General features: G+C 37.9%; 1 protein-coding gene across 1 annotated transcript in view; it reads left to right on the top strand.

The window, feature by feature from the left end:
- The window catches only part of TENM3 (teneurin transmembrane protein 3), a 988875-nt gene that overhangs the window by 846234 nt on the left and 121607 nt on the right, over nucleotides 1-21034 (top strand). Inside the window, exon 15 of the mRNA XM_018576225.1 lies at nucleotides 17222-17368. Coding sequence (XP_018431727.1) covers nucleotides 17222-17368 — 147 coding nt within the window. The remainder of the gene's footprint in view (nucleotides 1-17221; nucleotides 17369-21034) is intronic.

The raw sequence follows: 21034 nt of genomic DNA, 5'->3' as shown, positions 1-21034 counted from the left end.
TATACTGTATGCTGTGTAAAATAAACTGTATTACTGAACAGTTTAAGCATTTAGAGGGGTTAATAAGATCCCATGTGCAATCATTAAGGCAAGTTGTATTTATATGGTGTCCTGACTACATTTACGAGAGAGATGCAGGCAGTGACATTTTGAAACATATCTTTGGGTGGAGAGATTCTATTTAATGTGGCCTAAGTTATAAAGTTAATTTTTGCAGATTCCACAGAGGCTCTTTCTTATCTGTTGTCATCAAGCTTGGCTGTCAGGATGCCTCTCCCCAGTAGGAAACACGGGGCAGAGGCTCTCATTAAAAAATAAATAAGTGGTGATGCACTGAAGCATGGTAATATGCCACTGGTTATTGCACTGCTTTCATAATGAAGGTCTTGCTGCACCACTCAAACCATCTTCACCAGTCTCTGGTGGATTGTTAAGGGTGAAGACAGAATGAATTTTATAGTGATCTGTGTCGCTGCTCCGAAATTGCACCTTGTCTTTTTTACGGATATACATTGTTTGTGAGAACAATAACCCCAGTGTTAAGGTTAACACGATCCTTAAAATTCTAACAGTTCTTTCAGCAAACAAGGCTTGCCAAGATCTATAGTTATAATAGCAGTGAGAGTGTCATAGGATACTTGCCATTATAACACTATATAAGTATTTTGTATAGCAGATGCAGCTGCTGTGTTAGGTTTTAATGTTTGGAAGCATGATTTAGGTACATGAGGGCAAATTTATTTTTATGTGCATATGCACAATATGACATTAGGTCTGTGATAAGGGCACATGTTGTTAGAAGCTCTGGGTTACAAATTCAGGGAAAACAGATTGCAGTGGACATCTGTCTGACATATTGAAATCTCCTAGTGTATATCTGTATTGGAAGAGTTAAAATAAACAAAGATCTTAGTTGCTACAGCCAACCATAGCAGTATTGCATGTAGACTCCTGCAGAAGAAATTTTTTCCATCGCTGACTAAGACTCCATTCACACAGGAGCGGTTGTCCACGCGTGTTCGGGCGTACGAATATGCGCAGAACCGATCTAAACATGCAGTTTAATGTGCATTGTTCAAACTGTTGCGGCGGCCGAGCGGTACGAAACCGTGCATACCGCAAAAAAGTACAAGCCTAATGTAATAGCCGCAAACGAGCGGAATCTGTGCAGCTGTAAAGATTTTAGCGTTTGCATGGAAACGCAAACGCTATATGAAAATGGAGGCTCACTGTGACTTGTTCTGTGGTGTGTCTGTGTGGATGCAGCCATCTTTGTAGACGCCATATTTGCCTGCTCATGTCAGAGCTGCCCCCCCCTGAGGATTGATTGGGGGTCATATTTAAGAATCAGGAGGTGAGGAGGGTGAAGCAGAAAAATGCACAGGATTAATAAAGGATAAGCAGGGAAATTTGTGAACTGTAGGTCCTTGGGCATAGCTTCCTCTCCAGCAAGGAGAACAATGAGCAGTAGAGTAATGCCATCAACAAATCTCCTGAGACTAGCAGTCACAGACAGCAGTATATTTAAATCAATGCATTTCTAGTGTCCTTTTTTTTTTGTATTTTATATTACAATGAAGCGCCTTCTTTTGTTTTTAGCCACTTTTTTTTTTGCATTGCTACCTGCTGCATTGTCTATTGTTTAAGCATAACATCTGGGATAGCGGTGCATCACAAGACAGCACAGCATGTTTTGAGCTCATAATGGCTCTGAGGCAGGTTTTGCTAGAGCAGGAGTCCCCAGACATGCTTACAATACAATATGTGCTTTCTTGTGTGTTTCTCCTGGTAAAATCCACATTCGGATAAGTCTCTTGTGAGTCCTGATACATTCCAACGGCATATGTGTAGTCGTGTTTTCTCACTGCCCATCACAGTTTTACCTCCCCCTTTCCTTTTTATGACTGTGCTATTCTCGAGCCTGCTTCTCGGTGTGCTTATTACTCTCCGTCTTATGTCTCCCCTTAGTGACTGTGCTCCTAATGCACTTATTGAGTCCCTGGTAATTACAGGGAATAAAACCACAAGATTATATTCACAGAACAGAATGTGAAATTTTGGAGCAGACCTGGTAATGTTATTATGCACCGGAGTATATGGTGTTATAATTAGGCATTATGACTCCTTGGAAAATAAGAGCAGCGTTGTTCAATTTTTTTTTTTAGCCCTATTATTCAAAAACCAGTGAGCAGCTTTCAGGACTGTCATTCAGTATGATGTTTCCCCCGAGGACTTGGCTGTAAAAGTGTCTTTGTTTGTTAGAAGTGTTTGCATGTAACCTTAATGAAATGTGCACTTGATTTATGCAAGTGATTTGTAAATATAAAATGCTCATATATGCACTGATTTTTTGTATCTTTTGCGTCTGAGGCTTGTTGTGTTATTGCCATGCTGTCTGTTCTCATGTTTAGCCTTGATTATCTGTTCGAAGCTCATAATGTCATTATAACGGAAACAAGGTTTCATTGTCTATAAAAGATAATACCTTGTTTGCCTGGAATATAGGTGAGCAGATAATCTACTTTATGTGTGCTTGAAAGATCTGTGTGTTATTTAATTCTAGATTTTGTCCCAGCCCCTGAAATGCACTTAAAATGACTTTTTCAAGCAAAGTGGTAGTCCCTTGTTTCTTTCGGCCTTCCCGATGGAGGAACCTGGAGGGTTCTTTACTTGTCACAAGCCTATTGTAAACAACATTGGGCTCCCAGATGCTGTTGCTTGGTTTATGTGGCAGACTAGAGTCTGATCAATGATATGCATTGGTTCCTAAAGAGAAAATCGATATCATATATTTGTAATGTAACGCTGCATTTCACCAGCAGGTAGTGCTGCAATTGAAATGTGCAATAGAAGATCTCTGACTGGGAAAAATTCAAGCTAAAACATATCGATCAAATGTTCAAAAATGGATTTTAAAATAATGTTTTTCACATTTTGAGCAGCTGCTGCCTTTTGTCTATTTGTAATAGTAGATGGAATTTTAAAAGTATAGTTATTTGAACAATATACCAAGATTATGTAATGTAGATAGAAGTTTAGTGGTAACATTAAATTATTACTGCTAAAGTTGACAGATAATGATTTATTGGGTAGTTGCCCCCAATTTTAAACATCCTGCAGGAATACTAGTTCTCCAGGGCTGGAATTCTGCCTAATTACAGTGAGGTTGTTTAGCTCATCTAGTAATCCATTTTAGCTTCTGATGTGCCTAATCAAGTACAGTACAGCAATTTACCCAACAGATGATTGGTCACATACTGTACGGGACGTCATGTCATTAAGACAGACTTGGAAACTGACTGCTAAATAATCAAAGTGAATGTTCATCATACTGATAGTAGACTTGCATTATCGTTATGACACCTATTTCAGTAGCAATACTGATAGCTGTTAGCATTCTAACGTAAAAAAAAAAAAGTAGAATCATATAATTAAACTTTTTTTTGTTTGTCTGTTTTAGATAGAATGGGGAAGGATGAGAAACCCTGTTGGGTTTTACTACTATTTTCTCTCTCTTTCTGTCCTGTGCAAATGGTTTTTAGCAGACTGGAAGTGAGGAAGAGAAGCATTGGTATTTCTGTCTGTGTTCATGTTGCAGATTTATCCTCGCTTCCTCTGTGGTGTAATTGTTGTCACCAGAACAAAATGTTAGGGGAAATCTGTCTAATGGACAAATCTATCTTCGGATAGCAGTTACAATGCAGCAAGAATTCTAACCCTATCCCTAGATAACGATTTTGGTCATACATAGGGCAATTTTCTAGCTATTGTACCACTTTGAAGAGGTGTAAATTACAAATAGTCAACCTACTAACGCTTCATGAACTTATCTTTATATGACATGGATTTTAAAAGGTTATTTCGATCCTCCCAGATGTTTTTGTGAGTAAAAGTGCTACAAATTGATAGTATATAACCAGCTTAGGGTTGGAGTCTATAAAACTAAGATAAGTTTTCCTGTAGCAACCAGTTTTCATTTATAATTTTTCTAATGTAATTTTTAAATATAAATACCCTTACAAGCACAATTCCCGTTGTTGGCAGCATCTTCAACTTTGCTTTCCTTATGCTTTATAGAATTCTGCTCTTAGCCTGACTGTAGGCGGGAAATGATTGTCACCTGGCTGATTACAGTTGAATCAGAAAAATGGTATGTCTATGCCAGGGGTGCCTGATCATTGCTCACTTGGCTAAAACAATTGTAAATGTTTATGTCTCAAACAATCATGTGGCTAAAGGATCTTCAGACCATCATCTCATGTGCTTTATAACAGTAGTTTATGCCTGTGCTAGACTTATGCTAAACATTAGCCCTTAAAACATAATCTTGTGGGAATACAGAATGATTAAATCACACCCAGCCTCCATAGGTTCTTATAGAACGGGATAGATAAGTAGCAAAGCAAAGTATGTTAGTGTTCTAATCCATTATGACAGCATAATCAGTAATAAAATAGAGCAGTGAGTACCAATTAATGAACATCAAATCAATGGGCATGCTGTTCCCGCTGATTAAAACAGCAGCTGATTGGAATAAATGGTTTTAATATACTTATTCAGAGACTAGTCTCATTTTATCATATCTAGTGAATCTAGTGCATGAATAATCTAAGGATGATACCTAGGTGCCTCTTTAATGGGATGCTAATAGCAGTCATTAAAGAAGGCCAGGCTCAGAACGTACAATAGGAAACTAGCGTTTTCTGACATATTACATGGCCTGCCAAGGACGCTTAGAATAACAATGTTGTGAGCCAAGTTTAGCTTCTTCAGGCCCTCAAGACACCGCTGTTATCAGCCCAATAGACTTAACCATTTCCCAGGTCAGCTGTGGTAATAATCTCCTTTCTTTAGGCTTTCTGAGACTTTAATGGTGAAATGGCAACATATATGACCCTCATTTTTGTGATTCTAACATTAGGAAACTAATTTTTGGAGAAGCAGTATGAAGAGGTTTATTAGAAAAATGGTTAACAGTGTGAGATGTTGCTGCATATTTTGAATAGAATTGGGCTTGCAGAATAAACAAAATAATGTGTTTTTTTTACAAGAGCCACAGATAAAAGTTATACTATTGTTGGTGCATCATATAAAATAATGTTGCTCATTTGGACCCAACTTTTCTGAAATTCAGGGCTCTTTAAGTCAACCTGTCCCTATGCCCCCAATGTAGGCTAGATGGCAGCCTGCCATGCATGCACAATCTAGTCACCCAGAAATATTTTCTATGGGAGATCGTTCTACAAATCCACATGTTTGGGCCTTTTGAGGAGGAGGGTGGGGAGCACCTGTGCACTAGCTTACTTCAGGGATGGGGCTGGGGTGGGGCAAGAGTGGTGGATGGCTGGAAAGCTTCTTCTCATCTGATATGTTTTCTTAGAATGCTCAGATAGGCTTGGACAGGTACAAGTTTACGGCTGGATTAGGGAAATTTTCTCTTATGTCTATTATGTGGGAGTGCTGTACAGTGATCAGTTGCTGCAGGTAGAGACAGGACAAAGCTGCATCGGCTTTGTTCTAGTCTTCAGACTCACCGTAAGTGTTGTAACATCACATATGATATTACAATAGTTCCTCTGTAAACACAAATATTGTGTTTATTACCTCTGCTAAACAGCAAACCTATGGAGTGGTCTGTAGCAGGATCAGAAGGCCAGGGCCTGATTGGTTCCTGAACATTGTAATGGACCCCAGCTGTTATTGAGACCTGGCAGTTCCAGCTCAAAATCCCACCACGGCCCGCTTGAGCTGCTCCTAATGACATATGGGACTCAATTGATTAAAAAGATCTCAAGCAATAACATGTTAAAGCTAATCTGAGAGTTTATGGAATGGGTTTATATCTTCTTTACGATTATGTGGTATTGTTTTCAGATCACCAAGAGTGTTTTCTTTTAATCTGATCTAATACTTTAAATGTAATGCATATACTGACTTTAATTTAGGGAGCGAGGACTGATGCTTCTCTCATAACCACTACCATTGACACTTTTGATTTGTGATTTCTCCCCTTCTAACCTGGCCCTTTTACTCATCTTTTTGGCAGTTGGAGGGTTGGATTGTAATACATGCACAGGATCATTGCAGGCAATCACAAATAGTCTGTTCTCGCTTCTTTAAAAAATGTTGGTGCCTACTGCAGTTAAAAGGTGTGTTATTATTATAGGCTGGGAAACCACTTCTCTGCAACCTAAGTACATCAGTAAGCTTATTAAATATTTGTGTGTGGATTACTGGCATAGTTTTTTTTCATAAAGCCAATGGAGGACAGGTTTGCTTTAAATCACCAAAGTCAAATTTGAAACATTACATTTCTCCAATTACATCAGACAGATGGATAGCCTAATATCTTTTTTATTTCTAATTCTGCCAGAGTGAGGGTTAATAGGTGCATTTCAGGTAAACACCTCATCTACTGGCACCATTTGTCAATAGTTGTATTTGTTTAGCCTTTAATGTAAACACCAAATCCAATACCTGTCTGCTATTATTCTGCACTATACAAAAACCTCTTGTTGACATCTACACGTTTTAGTCTCTCTTTTATTTTCCCATCAACCTATAACACAATGAATAAGTGTGCAAAATAAACTGTTTCTTATACCGATGCGGTATTGATTTTCTAACCTCAAACAAAGTCATTTTCTAGCAGAAATAGCATTAACATACACGTAGATGCAATTCAGTCATAACATCATAAAATTGTCTTGGTTGTCTTCACACTGTGGAGGCTACCATTTTATAGGCTGAGCCAATCATTAGCTGCATGTTGACCACTGATTCACTAGGGACAAAACATGCTGTAGCCCAGGGAAGTGTACATGGGAGCTGAGGAGAGGCTGGTATGTTTAAAGGATTGTGTTAAGAGGAGAGAGAAAACCCACCTGGTGTGTGTCTGATGAGTCTCTGATTTATGAAACTATAGCTAGTTTTGGTGTGTTAGCATTGAGCACTAATATAACTGGTATGCTACTTATCATTTTTCTGAAATATTGGAATATTAGAACTTGGGAACTTGTGACCAAGGGCAACACAGTTCATTTTCCAGGAAGCTCCGAGGGCAGATTTATAAGAAAAGACCAATGTTTTGTGCATTTTGCAAATGTCATATGAATATTCTACCATTTATATTTTGCTAAATTGCTGCCCTTTCTATTCCATATAAATGGTTGTGCTTTTTTTTTTTTTGGTTTATAGGGTGTTTAATGTATAGAGGTATTCAGGCATTGTACATTTTTCCTGGGGGTCAACAAGGTTCAGTTATGTAGTTTTACAAAGGTAAAATGTCAAGACAACAGAGGCTTCTTTTTCATTGACATTAATCATTTACATTTATTTTGTAGTAGTTTTATCTGATTACTTAAATGCTTCATTTCATCAATAAACTGCATAGAAGAAGGTGCCACCTTGTAGTTTTAGTAATGGGCTAAAAAGTAGTAGCATTCAACCCAAAAAGAGCATGAAGCTCTGTGGTCTCTTTGTGTTAATTCTTTGCTTAGCACTAGAGATGTTTGGACTGATCAGCTGTTTCCTGGCATCTGTCTACTTGTAGGCTTCTAAATATCACCACCGCGGTATCTTATTTTAAATGCCTTCTAGCAGTCCAAATGTGATACTATTTTGAACACAATAGTAAAATGTAATCTCAGCATTACATGATAGCTCAGTAATCAAAACTGATTTTTATCAATGTCGAATAAGGGACTAGCAACTAAAGACTGCAATATATTTATCTCTGTTTGCTTATTAGCATGATGGTATTCCTTTAAGAGTCAAACAAAGTCAATATTTTGTCACATAAAAAAAGACAATGACGTTCCGGTCTCATTTTCCCAAACAAACAGTTAGTTTGATTTCCAATAAACAGTATGTAATTTCCTGAAGATGTGTTGCTGTTCACCTTTGCTTTAATAGATACAATTCAGGCTTGATTCTGTTGTACCAATCCAAATGAAACAGCAGAGGTGGGCTCAAACATGTCCCCAGAGTATCCTCTTCTACATTAGGCGACTACTATACATAACTTTGCTGGGTGTTTTGCATAATTGCCTGTGTCTGCTCGAAAGAATTGCTGGGTTGTGTGAGCATGCAGGAGAATTATTCCTCCCTAAAATGGCAGTTACTTGTGATCAGACTCAAGGCACGGGGCTAGTAAATTAGAATGGCTGTTTTGTTATAGGCTGCCTTGCCTCCGAAAGCTTTTAAACCTCTACAGTTTCTGTTCAGTAATTTTCACTGGTAAGAGGCTTGAAATATCCAGTAAAATCAGATTGCGTTTTTCCAGCTGTGATTATGCCTGTTATTACAAAGGACAAAAGCAGCAATCAGTGCAATAGCGACTGACAAAAAGTATACCTTTGCCTGGAAGTGTTTTGGCAGATTAGGAAGCTCATTTGTAAGAATATGTTGGTCTGCATATCCCAAATGAGGTCACACGAAAGTCATTAAGCAGGATGCAAGGCAACCACCTGCGGCTCCCTTGTCAGTTGTTTTATGGGATAAAGCTAGTCCATGAAACTGTGGAAGCCCTTAAAGTGATATTACACCTTTTAAATATATATATTATTAAGAGGACCAGATGTGATTAAAATAGCTTTTTTTCAAACATTTTAGTTTCCTCATTCACAAGTTATTCCCAGACTTCTAGCCCCCCTCCCTGTGTGCGGTTGTCTCCATAAGAATTCAGGCTGCTGAGGAGACACCCAAGCGAGCTACTTCCTACAGCTAGCTGTGTGCGGTGTGCGTCCATAGACACATACAGCTTGCGGCAAACCATGCCCCCCACTCCCATAGTCACATTTTGACTGACGGTAGAGGTAGCCCATGGCTCCTCTGCCCTCAGCTACCTCCTACAAGACCAGGAAGTTTAGGAAAAGCCAAGTATCTTCCTTGCTCCGGCAGAGGAGACGACTGACCCCAGGTAAGTGTGTGTGTGGGGGGGGTCGGAAAAAGGTACTGAGCGTTTTTACCTTAATGCAGTGATACTTTAATACCTCTACATAAAATAGCAAGAATGTTGGGTCTATGACCAAAAATTAAATCTGTTGTCTGGTGAGTTTGAGGGAGGACAACAGACACTGACTGGCAGCCTATATCCTATGTATTAGGAGAGATGTGGAGTGTATAATTTATAGCAGAGTATACAGCATAGAGTATAGAATGTACAACACAGTGCACAGAATAAAAGCAGCACATACTTTTATGTAATTGTAAGGTAATGAAGACAGCACTAAATACTCTGTATTAATTCAGATTAATGACCAAGAGCATGTAGGAAGGGAAACTGAATTCACAAGCACATTATCCATGATCCAATACCAGCCAAACTGCCACTTCTCTGGAGCTGCTATTGAGTGTTAGATGACCCATATGCTTTACTATTGAATTGTATAATATCTTTTATATTTAACATAACATTGTTATAGCATGAGGACCTACACGAATGTAATTTGCATGGATTGTTTTAGATTTGCTCTTGTTCTACATATTTTTTGGTAAATCTAAAATAGATTGACCAGAGGTTGTACAATCACACTGTAATATGTACTCAGCATTAGTTGAGAGAGTTGTTTTTAAGCTTACTCTTGCTCTACATAGTTGTTGGCTAATCTAAAAAAAAAAAAAGACCAGATGTTGTACAATCACATTGTAATGTGTACTCAGCATTACTTGAGAGAGTTGATTGGCTGTATATGTCATCTCATCACTGTCAGTAGTCCGACAGAATGATTACACACCTTATACTCAGAAACATTAAATTAGTTGTTACAATTATGGCTGCCACTTAGTCTCAAGTTCATGGAGTTTGCATTGCTAGCTGATTGAGGGACATTAGCAGTGCAGTAAAATGCCTGTTCACCCATATGGGGAATAGAGGTTGCTCTTTACATATTTTAGACCTGTACTAAGGCTCACTATAGGGAGCACAGACTGCGCACAGGCTTTTGGAAGGCAAGGCATGACCTGCAGTATATAGCAGGATAAAGGACTGGGAAATATGAATGCAGGCAGTCCCCGAGTTATATACATCCGACTTACATTCGACTCCTACTTACAAAAGGAGGCTATTACTGTACAGCAGAGGTAGTTGTAATGCTACCGTGCTTGTGCCAACGAAGAGTGCCCTCCTTTTTGGGTCTGGTTTGTAGTACTGTACGTACATTATAGGAAGTTGGGTCTTGTTAGACGTGCAGACCAGGGGTGCCCACCTGTTCTTCCGGGTCACTGTGAGGTTTTTACTGCGGTCTGTATCCTCATTAGAAAGACCTAATCTCACGTCCTGTCCTTGAGACAACAGGAAGTGAAATTAAATCTACCCATAGGAAGGAAAATTCACTCCCGTAAGAGTGATCATGGGAAAAAGGTGTCTCCACTGAAGCTTGATCACCAATCCTTGTTTCCACGACAACACAAAATTCTCAAAATCCAATTGTCACAGGGAAAGAAAGTGAGTTGAAATCTTCTGAACAGGGGCACCCATGGCAAAACAAACTTTACAGAGGGTAAACCCTTCCCTATGCTATTCAAAATAAAAATAAAAATTTGGCTGGAGTTACACTTAAAAAATGTACCTGTTCCAACTTACATACAAATTCAACTTAGGAACAAACCTACAGTCCCTATCTTGTTCGTAACCCGTGGACTGCCTGTAGTATATTACGGGTAGAGGTGTGATGACTAAGCACACCATAAATGATGACTTTATCAGATAACATATATATGACTTCTACGGAAGTTTGGTGTCCATGAACATTAGTGATACAACAGTGATACATTTTTTGTTGTTGCTTCATGGGTGTAGTGGGCAGTAGGTGTTAACAATCTATAAATCATTGTAAACATTTCCATTTACAAGCCATTATGTCCTCTGTTTGCTTGAAGTCTGCAGCACAAACTATAATATCTGATATGGAATTGCATATCCCATCCCCCATAATACTGACACTGATGTAACATTGATATTCTCTTTACTAACCTTAGATGCTCTATATTTCTGCATGACATTGCTAACAGTTAATGTCCTGAAATGTCTGTCTTGTTCTTTCCCCCCTTTCAACTTCACAAGCTCACTATTTGGATAAAATAGTTAAAGGTACTGTATTCTTTCTTTTTGTTTAATCTCAACAATTGGAGTATATATACACCTATATTTACCCCAATTTCTCTATGTCAAACAATCTTCAGCTAAATACCATTAACATGAATCCCGCCTTCTTCTCCTTAATTTGACCAATGCTGTTTGTATGTGTGCATTATTACATGTATAGCATTTGCTTGAGAAGGGAAAAAATATTCTGCAATTTTGGAATTCCTTACATTTTTCCCTGCAATGGCTCCAGTATTGGTGAGCTATATCTGCTTAGCCTTTTATGTACATTTCCAATTAAGCTAAATCCAACCACTGGCATGTTGAAATTTACGTAATGTGAGAAAAATATGAAAATATAATTTACTTGCAGCAGCTTGCTATAATTCCTAAAATGTTTGCTGCAGTAAAAACAGTCACAATGTGCAAGGAATTTATACATCAAAAAAACTAATTTTCACTCTTTTATTTCTTTCCTTGATATTCTGTAATAAAACCGTGCATGCCTAAGTATTGCTAATTTAGGCTTGACTTTTCTTTTTTACTTCAAAATTGTTTTAATTTGATATTACTTAATGAGTTATTAAAAAAAAAAAAAAAACATACAGAGTATAATTTTCCAGCAATTAAAATACTCAAGCTAGGGTTATGTCAGCTACAATAGGGTTTTCAGTTAACCCTTTAATTGATCAAAATGTTCCCCTTCCCTTTTTTTTAGCCCAAATGAGTGTTACCTTCTGAGCTCCTCTCCCATTATGTTGATCATACCATTGTCCCATGCTGTTCCTTTCATTAATTTCCAATATCAAAGTTTAGTCAGAAAGAGGTTAATTATATAATTGTCTTTAATACATTTTAACATAAAATTGTTATTTCAATATATAACATTTGTATACCCTAATCACCTTAATACATTTATAATATTGATAAAGTAGTAAAACATATTTATATATCTATTGCCATATCCAAGAACTAGACTATTCCTGGTTTATTGAACCTGGGACCAAAACTGCTTTTAAAATTGAAGTATAATGTTTAGTTTTGGAAGAATATGTGGGTGTACAAATTGCTTTCTTAACTGCAACATTTTCAAATGTAATAAAGCTGAAATAGCCTGAACCTTATTTTCACTTCTAAAACACAGTTCTACAATGACATATACTTAAAAAAATCCAGAGGTTTAAGACCCTCTTTATGTACAGCGCAAGATGAATTTTAGAAGAAACCAGTAATTAAATAAATGTTATAATTTCCTGTATACCGGCGATCAAAAGTACAGAGGCATGTAAAATGTTCATATTTACTTCTAGCCAATTTTTGCAGGATTATTATTATTTCTTCATAACTATTTAAATAGAATTTAATTTACATAGGCAGATGTTGGGAACTTAGTTAGTGGGGCTTATCCAAAACCGTTTCCAGTGGCAAAATGAATGTGCTCACCCAATCCAATTTTATTGCTTTACTCTTTATGTCTGTCTATTTATAACTTGATGCAGATTCTAAAAGAAAAACATATAGGAATGCTACCAAAGTCACGTTGGCAAAATGCAATGCAAGTTGAAGGCAGCCATCTTTAAAATTGCCATTCAAACAAAATTCAAACCCTTTTTATGGTAATTACAGAAGTTCCACTAAAACTGATAAAATGTGTTTGGATGATCCAAAAATATATATTCTACTGGAGATGCTAGCATATGTGCTATGACATATATGCATATTTTGGTACATAATATTCCATTTGACTTTAGTGTAATAAATTCCCTAAACCGTACAGTCTTGTATATGTTGAATTCCTTAAAGATGGCTGCCATGAAGGAGTTTCTTGGAACTGCTGTAATGTTTCTCTATCCTTTGCATCGCTCGTTCCCTAAAAATGTGGCCCGTGTGTGCATGTTCTCCAACAGTTGCCATTGTGTCTTTTGTTGCTGTGTATTTTTACAAACCTTCAGTTTCGAAATTGATGGCCTAAACCGCCTTTGCCAAAAATCTGTGTTGTAGGGTGAGCACTTTCACTTTAATGGATTCCTAATACACCTTTAAAAATGTCACCACTGTAATTTGCTTATTAATGTCACATTGACCTACAACGAATGTTACGTCCCTAACTGAACAGGTTAACTAAGACAGCAGCCCTCTCATCTCTGAAGATCCTAATTATAAAGTGGAAGCAAAGCCCATTAGAACATTCTGTATCAAGTTATGCAGGGATAAAAGTCAATTAGGAACCACATTTTAAGGAAGAAATAAAAAAGCAACGGGCACATTCAGTTTTATAAAGTACTTTGCCTTAAAATCTGCACACTAAGCACATTCTGCCTTCCAATTTGCAAAGATAACTCTGCTAATAATTAGACTGGAGTCAGGGAGACATAATATCCTTGTTAATAACTGGCAGGCCAGGTTTCATATTGTTAGTAAAAGGAAATCAAAAGGCACTGTTCGCTTTTAACCATCTAAAAGGGATTGCGGCTATTTATTGACCAAGTCAAGTGTGCAAAAGACACTGACACTTTTTGTCGATTAAATATAGTGAGAATGTTAACAATCCAAATGTTGAGATAAAAAAACCCATATTTATGTGGACTTGTACTCACATATAACATGGGGTCTGTCGAATGAAACATATTTTCCTGGATCAGCTTTCCTTTCATATGTGTTCAGTGAGGTTAAAAAATAAACACTAATAAACATAATTCAACTTATTTAAAAAAAAAAGTACCTTAAATATAAACTTTCTGTATTACCAGCAGTAACCAGTCACAATTAGACTTTCAGATTACAGAATTTAATTGATGATTGTGAGCAACAGATCTTTTCTACTATACAATAAAACACGGTGCTCAGTGTTGTGACCCAGCATGTCTGTCTGTAGTAGCACCTTCAAGCCCCATTAACAGTACACTGATCTACCTAAAGGGAACCTGTCACCTTAAAAAAAAAAAGCCTGAAGCCTGAGAAACATAAAGACTGCAGTTGCTGGGGTCTCTGTCTGAAAGGGTTAGTTACTTAGATGTCATGCTGGCTGTCTGGCTTTAATACTTTGTAGCACAGACTTAAACCAAGCATGTGGAAAAGTGCTCCAGACTTTCTTCTGGCTTTCCTGAACTGTATACCTTTGCTGGGTCATTAAATCAGAACGTTTAAAGCCAGTGGGTCAGTATAGGCCAATTGACTAGCTTGTGCAGGGGGTCGACAATGGCAGCATCAATATTTCTCTCTTGACTACTTTAAATAACACAATATAACCTTTGTCAGTGGGCTTTTGTGCGCATCAGACAGGTTTTGCATTCCCATACAAGTCTATTGGAATGCAAACCCACTTGAAGTGCAGGTCAGAAGGAGGATAACTGCGGGTCAGATGCACCTGTCAATGAATTCTGAATGATCTCAGAAGTGTCTCAAATTATTATTTTGTTACTATATAAATAGCATTGTATGCACTTGTACCATGTAATATGGCAAGCAGCTATTGCTTTGCATGGGAGAATCATAGGAATGAAAAGGCTAAACCTTAAGGCCCCGTTCACATTGAGCGATTTATCGCGCGGTAACTGTGCCTCTGAGGGACCGAGCAGAACAGCCGAGCCAAATGCCGCTCGGCGGCATTCGGCTATTCTCTCACTGCTGTTCGGGATCTTTCAGAATAGCCCGAACAGCAGTGTGAAGCCTGCCGGAGGTTCGGCTCAGCCGATCCAGATGTTGGATCGGCTGAGTCGAACTCCTTCTGCACTTCGGGTCAGCCGAACATGCTGAGCATGTTCGGCTGATCCGAAGCCACACGAAGCAAGCCGATGTACGATGTATGCTGTCGCGGGTCGTGCGTCGCTACAGCAGGACCCTTTTTGGAGCGGATTTAGCCGCGATTCAAGCTTGCTCAATGCAAGCAATTGCGCGATATCGCGCGACAGGCAAATCGCGCGACAAACGCGCGATTTGCAAACCGCTCAATGTGAACGGGGCCTAAGAATGCAGTTAGAACATTTATTTATTTAAGGTCCCAGCAGCAGAATCTCAACCATACATGGATAAAAATATCACTTTTTTAAACTTTAAGCTTACTCCTGCAGAGTTTAAAAAGGGACTACTTAACTAAAATATAAAACGTTTATAGGATTAGTAAGCAGCAAATGTAGAAATGTCAGTTAATCAGTAACTACAGTGTTATAGCCCAGTACCTAATATAACCCAATTTCAGCCAAAGTCTGTATTTTAGGTTATGAACAAAGTGGGTGAGTAGATTTTCTTTCAACTTTGTATGCCTGTCTCTTGTTCTTTTGGGAGATTTCCCCTCACTGCTTATTCTAGTGACAAAATTGTCACTGGGTCAGGAAGTGACATGAAGTCTACCAGTAGGCACAGAGAACACAATAAACATCTGATAGAGGTTCAACTCTTCCCCACAGAATAGACAAAGAGAAAGTTTTTATTGGAGTTGAAAATTGAAAAAGGTGTTTTTGGAAAAAGAGCCCTGCTATATATTGGTGTACTCCTGTTGTATTATACATTTTATATCCATGTAGAGTAGTTTGTATTTTTTTATATTATCTGTCTTATGGCAGTTACCATTTTTATTACTTGTGCATTATGTGCAGGTGTATTGTAGCATTGTAGTGTGTACATTATGCTCTGCATCTCTCGGGCTCCATGTTATATGTGAATGCATAGGATCATTACCTACCTGTTCAATATCTGACATAGAATATGCATTTACACATTATTTCATGTACAATCCAATGTTTGAACTATACATAATAATCTGACCGAGGCCATATTGGAAGCATTCCCCATCCCCTGTCTTTCCAGGCAGTAATTAAGTAAATCTATTTTTTGCTTTTAAAGTTCCTTGGTACAAACACTGCTTATAGTCTTCAATCAGATCAATAGAAAAAAGAGCAAATTATCATTTTGATTTTTGTTTTGTTTATCATGATACTTTTATATGTATTGTCAGCCTTGAAGACTTTTGAATCCTTTTTTTTGAATAATCCAATCTTTTAAAATATTGTAATTTGTTTCAAAAATTTTCCCTTCTTGCTCATAAAAGCAGACAAGATAGGATATAAAGGTAACCCACTGCAAAGGCCTTAGGGAGACTGTCACAAAAAAAACCTCACTTTCTGCTCTATGTCTTGAAGCACGTCACAGCCGTGTTTTTTGTATAGTCTTTTCAATGTCTCTTCTTGTGGTCCTTATGGTATTTCATTTTGTCCGTCCTGAGTAAACAGATCTGCACAGCTCCTATGTTAAGTTGGAAATCCCGTCAGTCCTGTCCCCTCCGTTTGCAGCCTGATCCCTCCAATGTCTGTTAGATTAGTCGCTAAGCTGCTTCACTTTATTTCTGAGCTTTTGCTTCTTATGTGAAAAAGGAATGTATTCTCAGCACAAAGTACCATCACTGACATCAGCGGGTACTTTGTGCAACTATGGAAAGCACTGTAAATTCACATGAAGACTTTGCCCTCCTGGGACCAGATAATAAAGCCTATAGAAATAAAAATAAAAAAACATGTTTTAGTAGTGTGTGCTGGCTGCATTTTTGACATCACTGGTACTTATTTATTAAATTGTCTGAAGGTAAAACTGTTCTTGTTTCTGGAAACCAGTCCGATTCTTCATTGCATTCTCCCAGTGCGGTATGGGATAAATCAGCGAAGGACATGATTGGTCATTATAGGAAATAAGAACTGTTGTTCTTTAAGCAACTTTGATAAATAATGCCAAGTATGTGCAGTGACTGCAAACTGTCCTGTCATCTAATGGCAGCATCTTTACCTCCTAGAGACTAGCAGTCTTTGTTCAGCCAGTTGTATTTTTTTCCCAAGAAACAATATTTCATTTTGATGAATCACAATTTGTTTTTGCATTGAAATTAAAAGAGAATCAGAAATCAGCTGTTATATCTGGCCGTCAGGATGCCTGTGTCTACGCACAACAGATCTCCACATCAAATTACCAAAGCTTCTTTGGAGTTTATGATTTGTGCAGTGTAACTTGCTTTCACTTCATGTGTTGTTACAGTGTTTATGCTTTTTATGAAGGCCTGTAAGTGTCCAATGTTTTGTTCGATAAAGTTGGAGCTCAGTGGAATCCCCGACTCACGTGACGACTTTCCTTATGTCTGTGTCTTGGCAGAAGGCTGCCCGGGACTCTGTAACAGCAATGGAAGATGCGCACTGGATCAAAATGGATGGCATTGTGTGTGCCAGCCGGGCTGGAGGGGAGCAGGATGTGATGTTGCCATGGAAACCTTGTGCACTGACAGTAAGGACAATGAAGGAGGTAAGATGAAGTTTCCTCTTTTTTTACATGTATTTACTTTTGATGGGGATATGACATTTTGTCAGCACACCTCATTGTTATATGAAATGGATTCTTACCAAACTGAAACTTGCTATTTTTTCAGCTACATTCAAATCTCTCTAGACACTATGATGTGGGCTTCTGATGACCTTTTTTTTCCCAGTGTAAAACTGATGCTTAAAGATACATTTTGAACAAATGCCTCTAAGCTTCAGCTTTTTTTTTTTTTGTTCAAAGCAGTTTGTTCTTATTTTGATTTCTTTGTACTTGACCTGCTGTATGGGGAATTTGAGGAGGATAATGAATTGTACTGAAGCCATGTTGATGTCTAAGGTTTTAGGACTTTATTATTATTCAAAATGCCAACAGGTCCGTAATGGCAAGATCTGTTGCATTTAGTAGGATGTTTATATTTTAAAGCAAATACATGCTACTGAAGGGTATAATGAATCTGTGCCAAGTTACATGACACTGAATTTATCCTGAACAGAAAAGGAAAGTGTATACTATAACTGTTAATTTTCCTTAGAGTGTGTCCTGGTGGGTGGATGTGAAACATGAAAAGTTGCTTGGCAACCATATATTTCACAAAAGGGCTGTTGCTTCTTCTAATATGGATGAATCACTACTTATAGAATTATAGTAAAAATCTTAAAGTAGATAAATCACATATACTGCCATGCAGCACCCCTTGAAATAGATTTACCAAACAATTTACTTTTTAAAAAAAAGTATAATGCAAGATATTTAAAACCAATGACAGATCAGATTGTGTTAATTCACTTTTAATATTTGATGCTCTCGATAAATATTTTTCCATGCTGGAGACTTTTAAAATGTAACTGTACTTTCACTTTAATAGGACCTTTACCCATATCTTTAAAATAACAACAAACACACCTTCAGAAATATTTAGTAATGGCAATCTATAAACACAGACTTCTAGATAATTGCCGGCTTCGTATTCTTTGCATACATTATTTCTCTTTTCTTTCCAATCTTCTGGCAGTGACCATGTTAACTAAGGGCAGATTACTAGCTCTCCCTTTACTTCCTGGAACTCTGGCACATGTAACTAGACATGTGACCAGGACATGTGACCATGCACATTATCTCAGGGAAGGAAAATGCCTTTCCCTGAGATCTCATGAAATTACAAATGAGATTTCCCAGCAATGCTCTGCTGATGTAACCTTCCCAGGATGCAACACATTTGTGCCAGAACTGAACAAGGAAGTAGATGAACTCTATTTGTTAGTAAGTTAAAAACAAGTTTGTTTAACTAATAAATGTAAGATGATTTTAAATTAACATACAGAGCTGCATGCTGCTGTGATTTTTAGTAAAGGGGGGTAAAGGTCTGCTTTAATTAGAACATCTGTATCCTTGTCCTAGCAGCCTTTGAAAAAACAATCTAATATTAGAAGAGTTATTCACAAAAGGGTGAAGAGTTTGGAGAAGGCAGGAGAAGTGAACAATCAAGGACAACATAGCTGATTTGGAATAATTCTCCAATTCAGCTCACTTTCCAGTTCAGCTATGTTGTCCTAGATTGTTTACCTCTCCTGCCTTCTTCAAACTATTCACCCTTTTCTGAATAGACCTGTAGGTTTTTCACAGAGAAGCCCTACCTGCAGAATGCAGGATAATGCTGCACTTGGAAAAATGTAGTTCTAGGAGACGGGTTACTTATTCAGCCCAGTTTAGATTAAGTCTTCTGTCTCCAAACATCTCCATCTAATTCCCTCAAGAATCAGCCACCTTGCTGCTTGTTTGGTCTTTCCAAACTCTACTTACGGCTGATTTCCCCCAAACCGTCAGAAGAGGTGATATCTGATGTACGAATGCATTGCATGGGCAAAACCCATTTTCCTAGTATATGACTCATATTCATGTCATAATGAAGCAACAGCCAGGCAACTAGTATTTTTTTTTTCTTCACCTTCACAAAACTAGTATTTTTTTGAATAAGAGGTGAGCTTTGGAAGCCTCTTGCTCTCACTTTCTCTTCCAATGACAGTGGAGAAGGTGAATCCTCCCTGTTGGGGACACAGAGCACAGCATCTAGTGATCCCCATTGGAAGATTAGACCACACCTCCGGTTCCAGTGACAGTTCCAAATGTTGGATCAGTTCCCACTTTCTCTTTCAAGGATAATGATCCTCAAGACATATGCACCATTGCTAAAAGGAAACATGTCACGAGAGAAACACAGTGGCTTCCATGGCTCACCTCTGATTCTAAAAAATACTAGTTGCCTGACTGTCGCTTCATTATGACATGAATATGAGTCATATACCAAGAGCAAATACACAGACTTTCGTGATCTGTATATTTGCTTTGGGTCTGTGATTCAGAATATTATGAAGTCATTACTTCAGTCTCACATTTTCAGAAAAATATGACAGGCTTACTCTAACTTGCATATTTGCTGGAGTATTTAATAGCCTCAATATATAGAATTTCCTGATTATATCCTACAGCGTCATGCCAATAAAAAAGTGCGATGAATGCAAAGGACCTGCTGTGGAATTCTCTGATAATCTTTCTCTAAACATACTCTGTAAACAGCGAAGCGGTTTTATCATAACCATCCCAAAAGTATTAAAATATTTTCTGCATTCAGTGGACGCATTTGTACCTTATACTGTAGACTTAGGCATTTATGCCACTCAAAGGCATTCCAGACAGGAATATTGCATCTTATTTAAGTAGCCCTCGAGTGCTGTTAGTGATTACAGCTCCGGCCATTTCGAGTTGCAGCTGATTGGATTGTGTGCAGCACATAAGCATTTCTTTGTAAGACGGGGGATTTATTTATTTCAATTCCAATCTCCTAAGCGCAGTTTGCTTCTGAAAAGTATTTCCATGATACGTATTGCAGCCATTGCCAAAACTCCAGGGGGCAGCAAAACTTCTAGGAGACTCACCCAATGACCTGCTATAAGTCTGCAGCTGAGTCTCTCCACAATTACTTAAACAAGCAGCTTGTGCTACCGACACACTTTAAGCACCACTCAGCAATCATCAGGGCAAATCTGCTGAGACAGTCAAGTGAGAATTGTTCCTTGCAAATACATCTGTATATGTATGTGTTTTTCTTTTCATATTGTCCCTGCTATATGCAGATATATGAAGTCTAGTGTGTGGGTCACAATGTCCTATACATTCCTAGTCACATTGCTGGCTGTGCCTCCCTCTTAGAAATGTGTATGCTATTAAAAAATAATTCAACAAAATGGCAGGGCATCAACAGGGTGTAAAACAAAAACAAAAACAAATCAATCTTTGAGTCGTGTATTTATTAGACAACAATTCTATAAAACAAAAACAATTACAATATATGTATTAGGTCAAAGACCTGCTGTGAATTTTAAACTATGTTTGTGAAATTCTCCAGCTGCAAATACCAATATACTTAGAGTATATCTAAAACCAAAAGATTTTCTTTTAGTTTTGGCTAGAGTAGGGAGGGACTAAAAGCGCCACCAGCTTGTATTTTCTCTTTGTTCCATTGTAGTGATTTCCCTTCACCGTCTGTCTTGTACACAGAAACTAACAACTCACAAAGTGAGTTAAATGTCCCCATTGAAAGATTATTCCTCAGCTCCTGTTCCAGTGACCGTTCCAAATTTTGCATTTGCT

Source organism: Nanorana parkeri, unplaced genomic scaffold (assembly GCF_000935625.1).
Source record: "Nanorana parkeri isolate BGI_ZX_2015 unplaced genomic scaffold, ASM93562v1 scaffold60, whole genome shotgun sequence".
In the NCBI taxonomy this organism is placed as follows: Eukaryota; Metazoa; Chordata; class Amphibia; order Anura; family Dicroglossidae; genus Nanorana; species Nanorana parkeri.
Note: the sequence above shows the minus strand (reverse complement) of the source record. Positions and strands in the feature narration are given on the sequence as shown.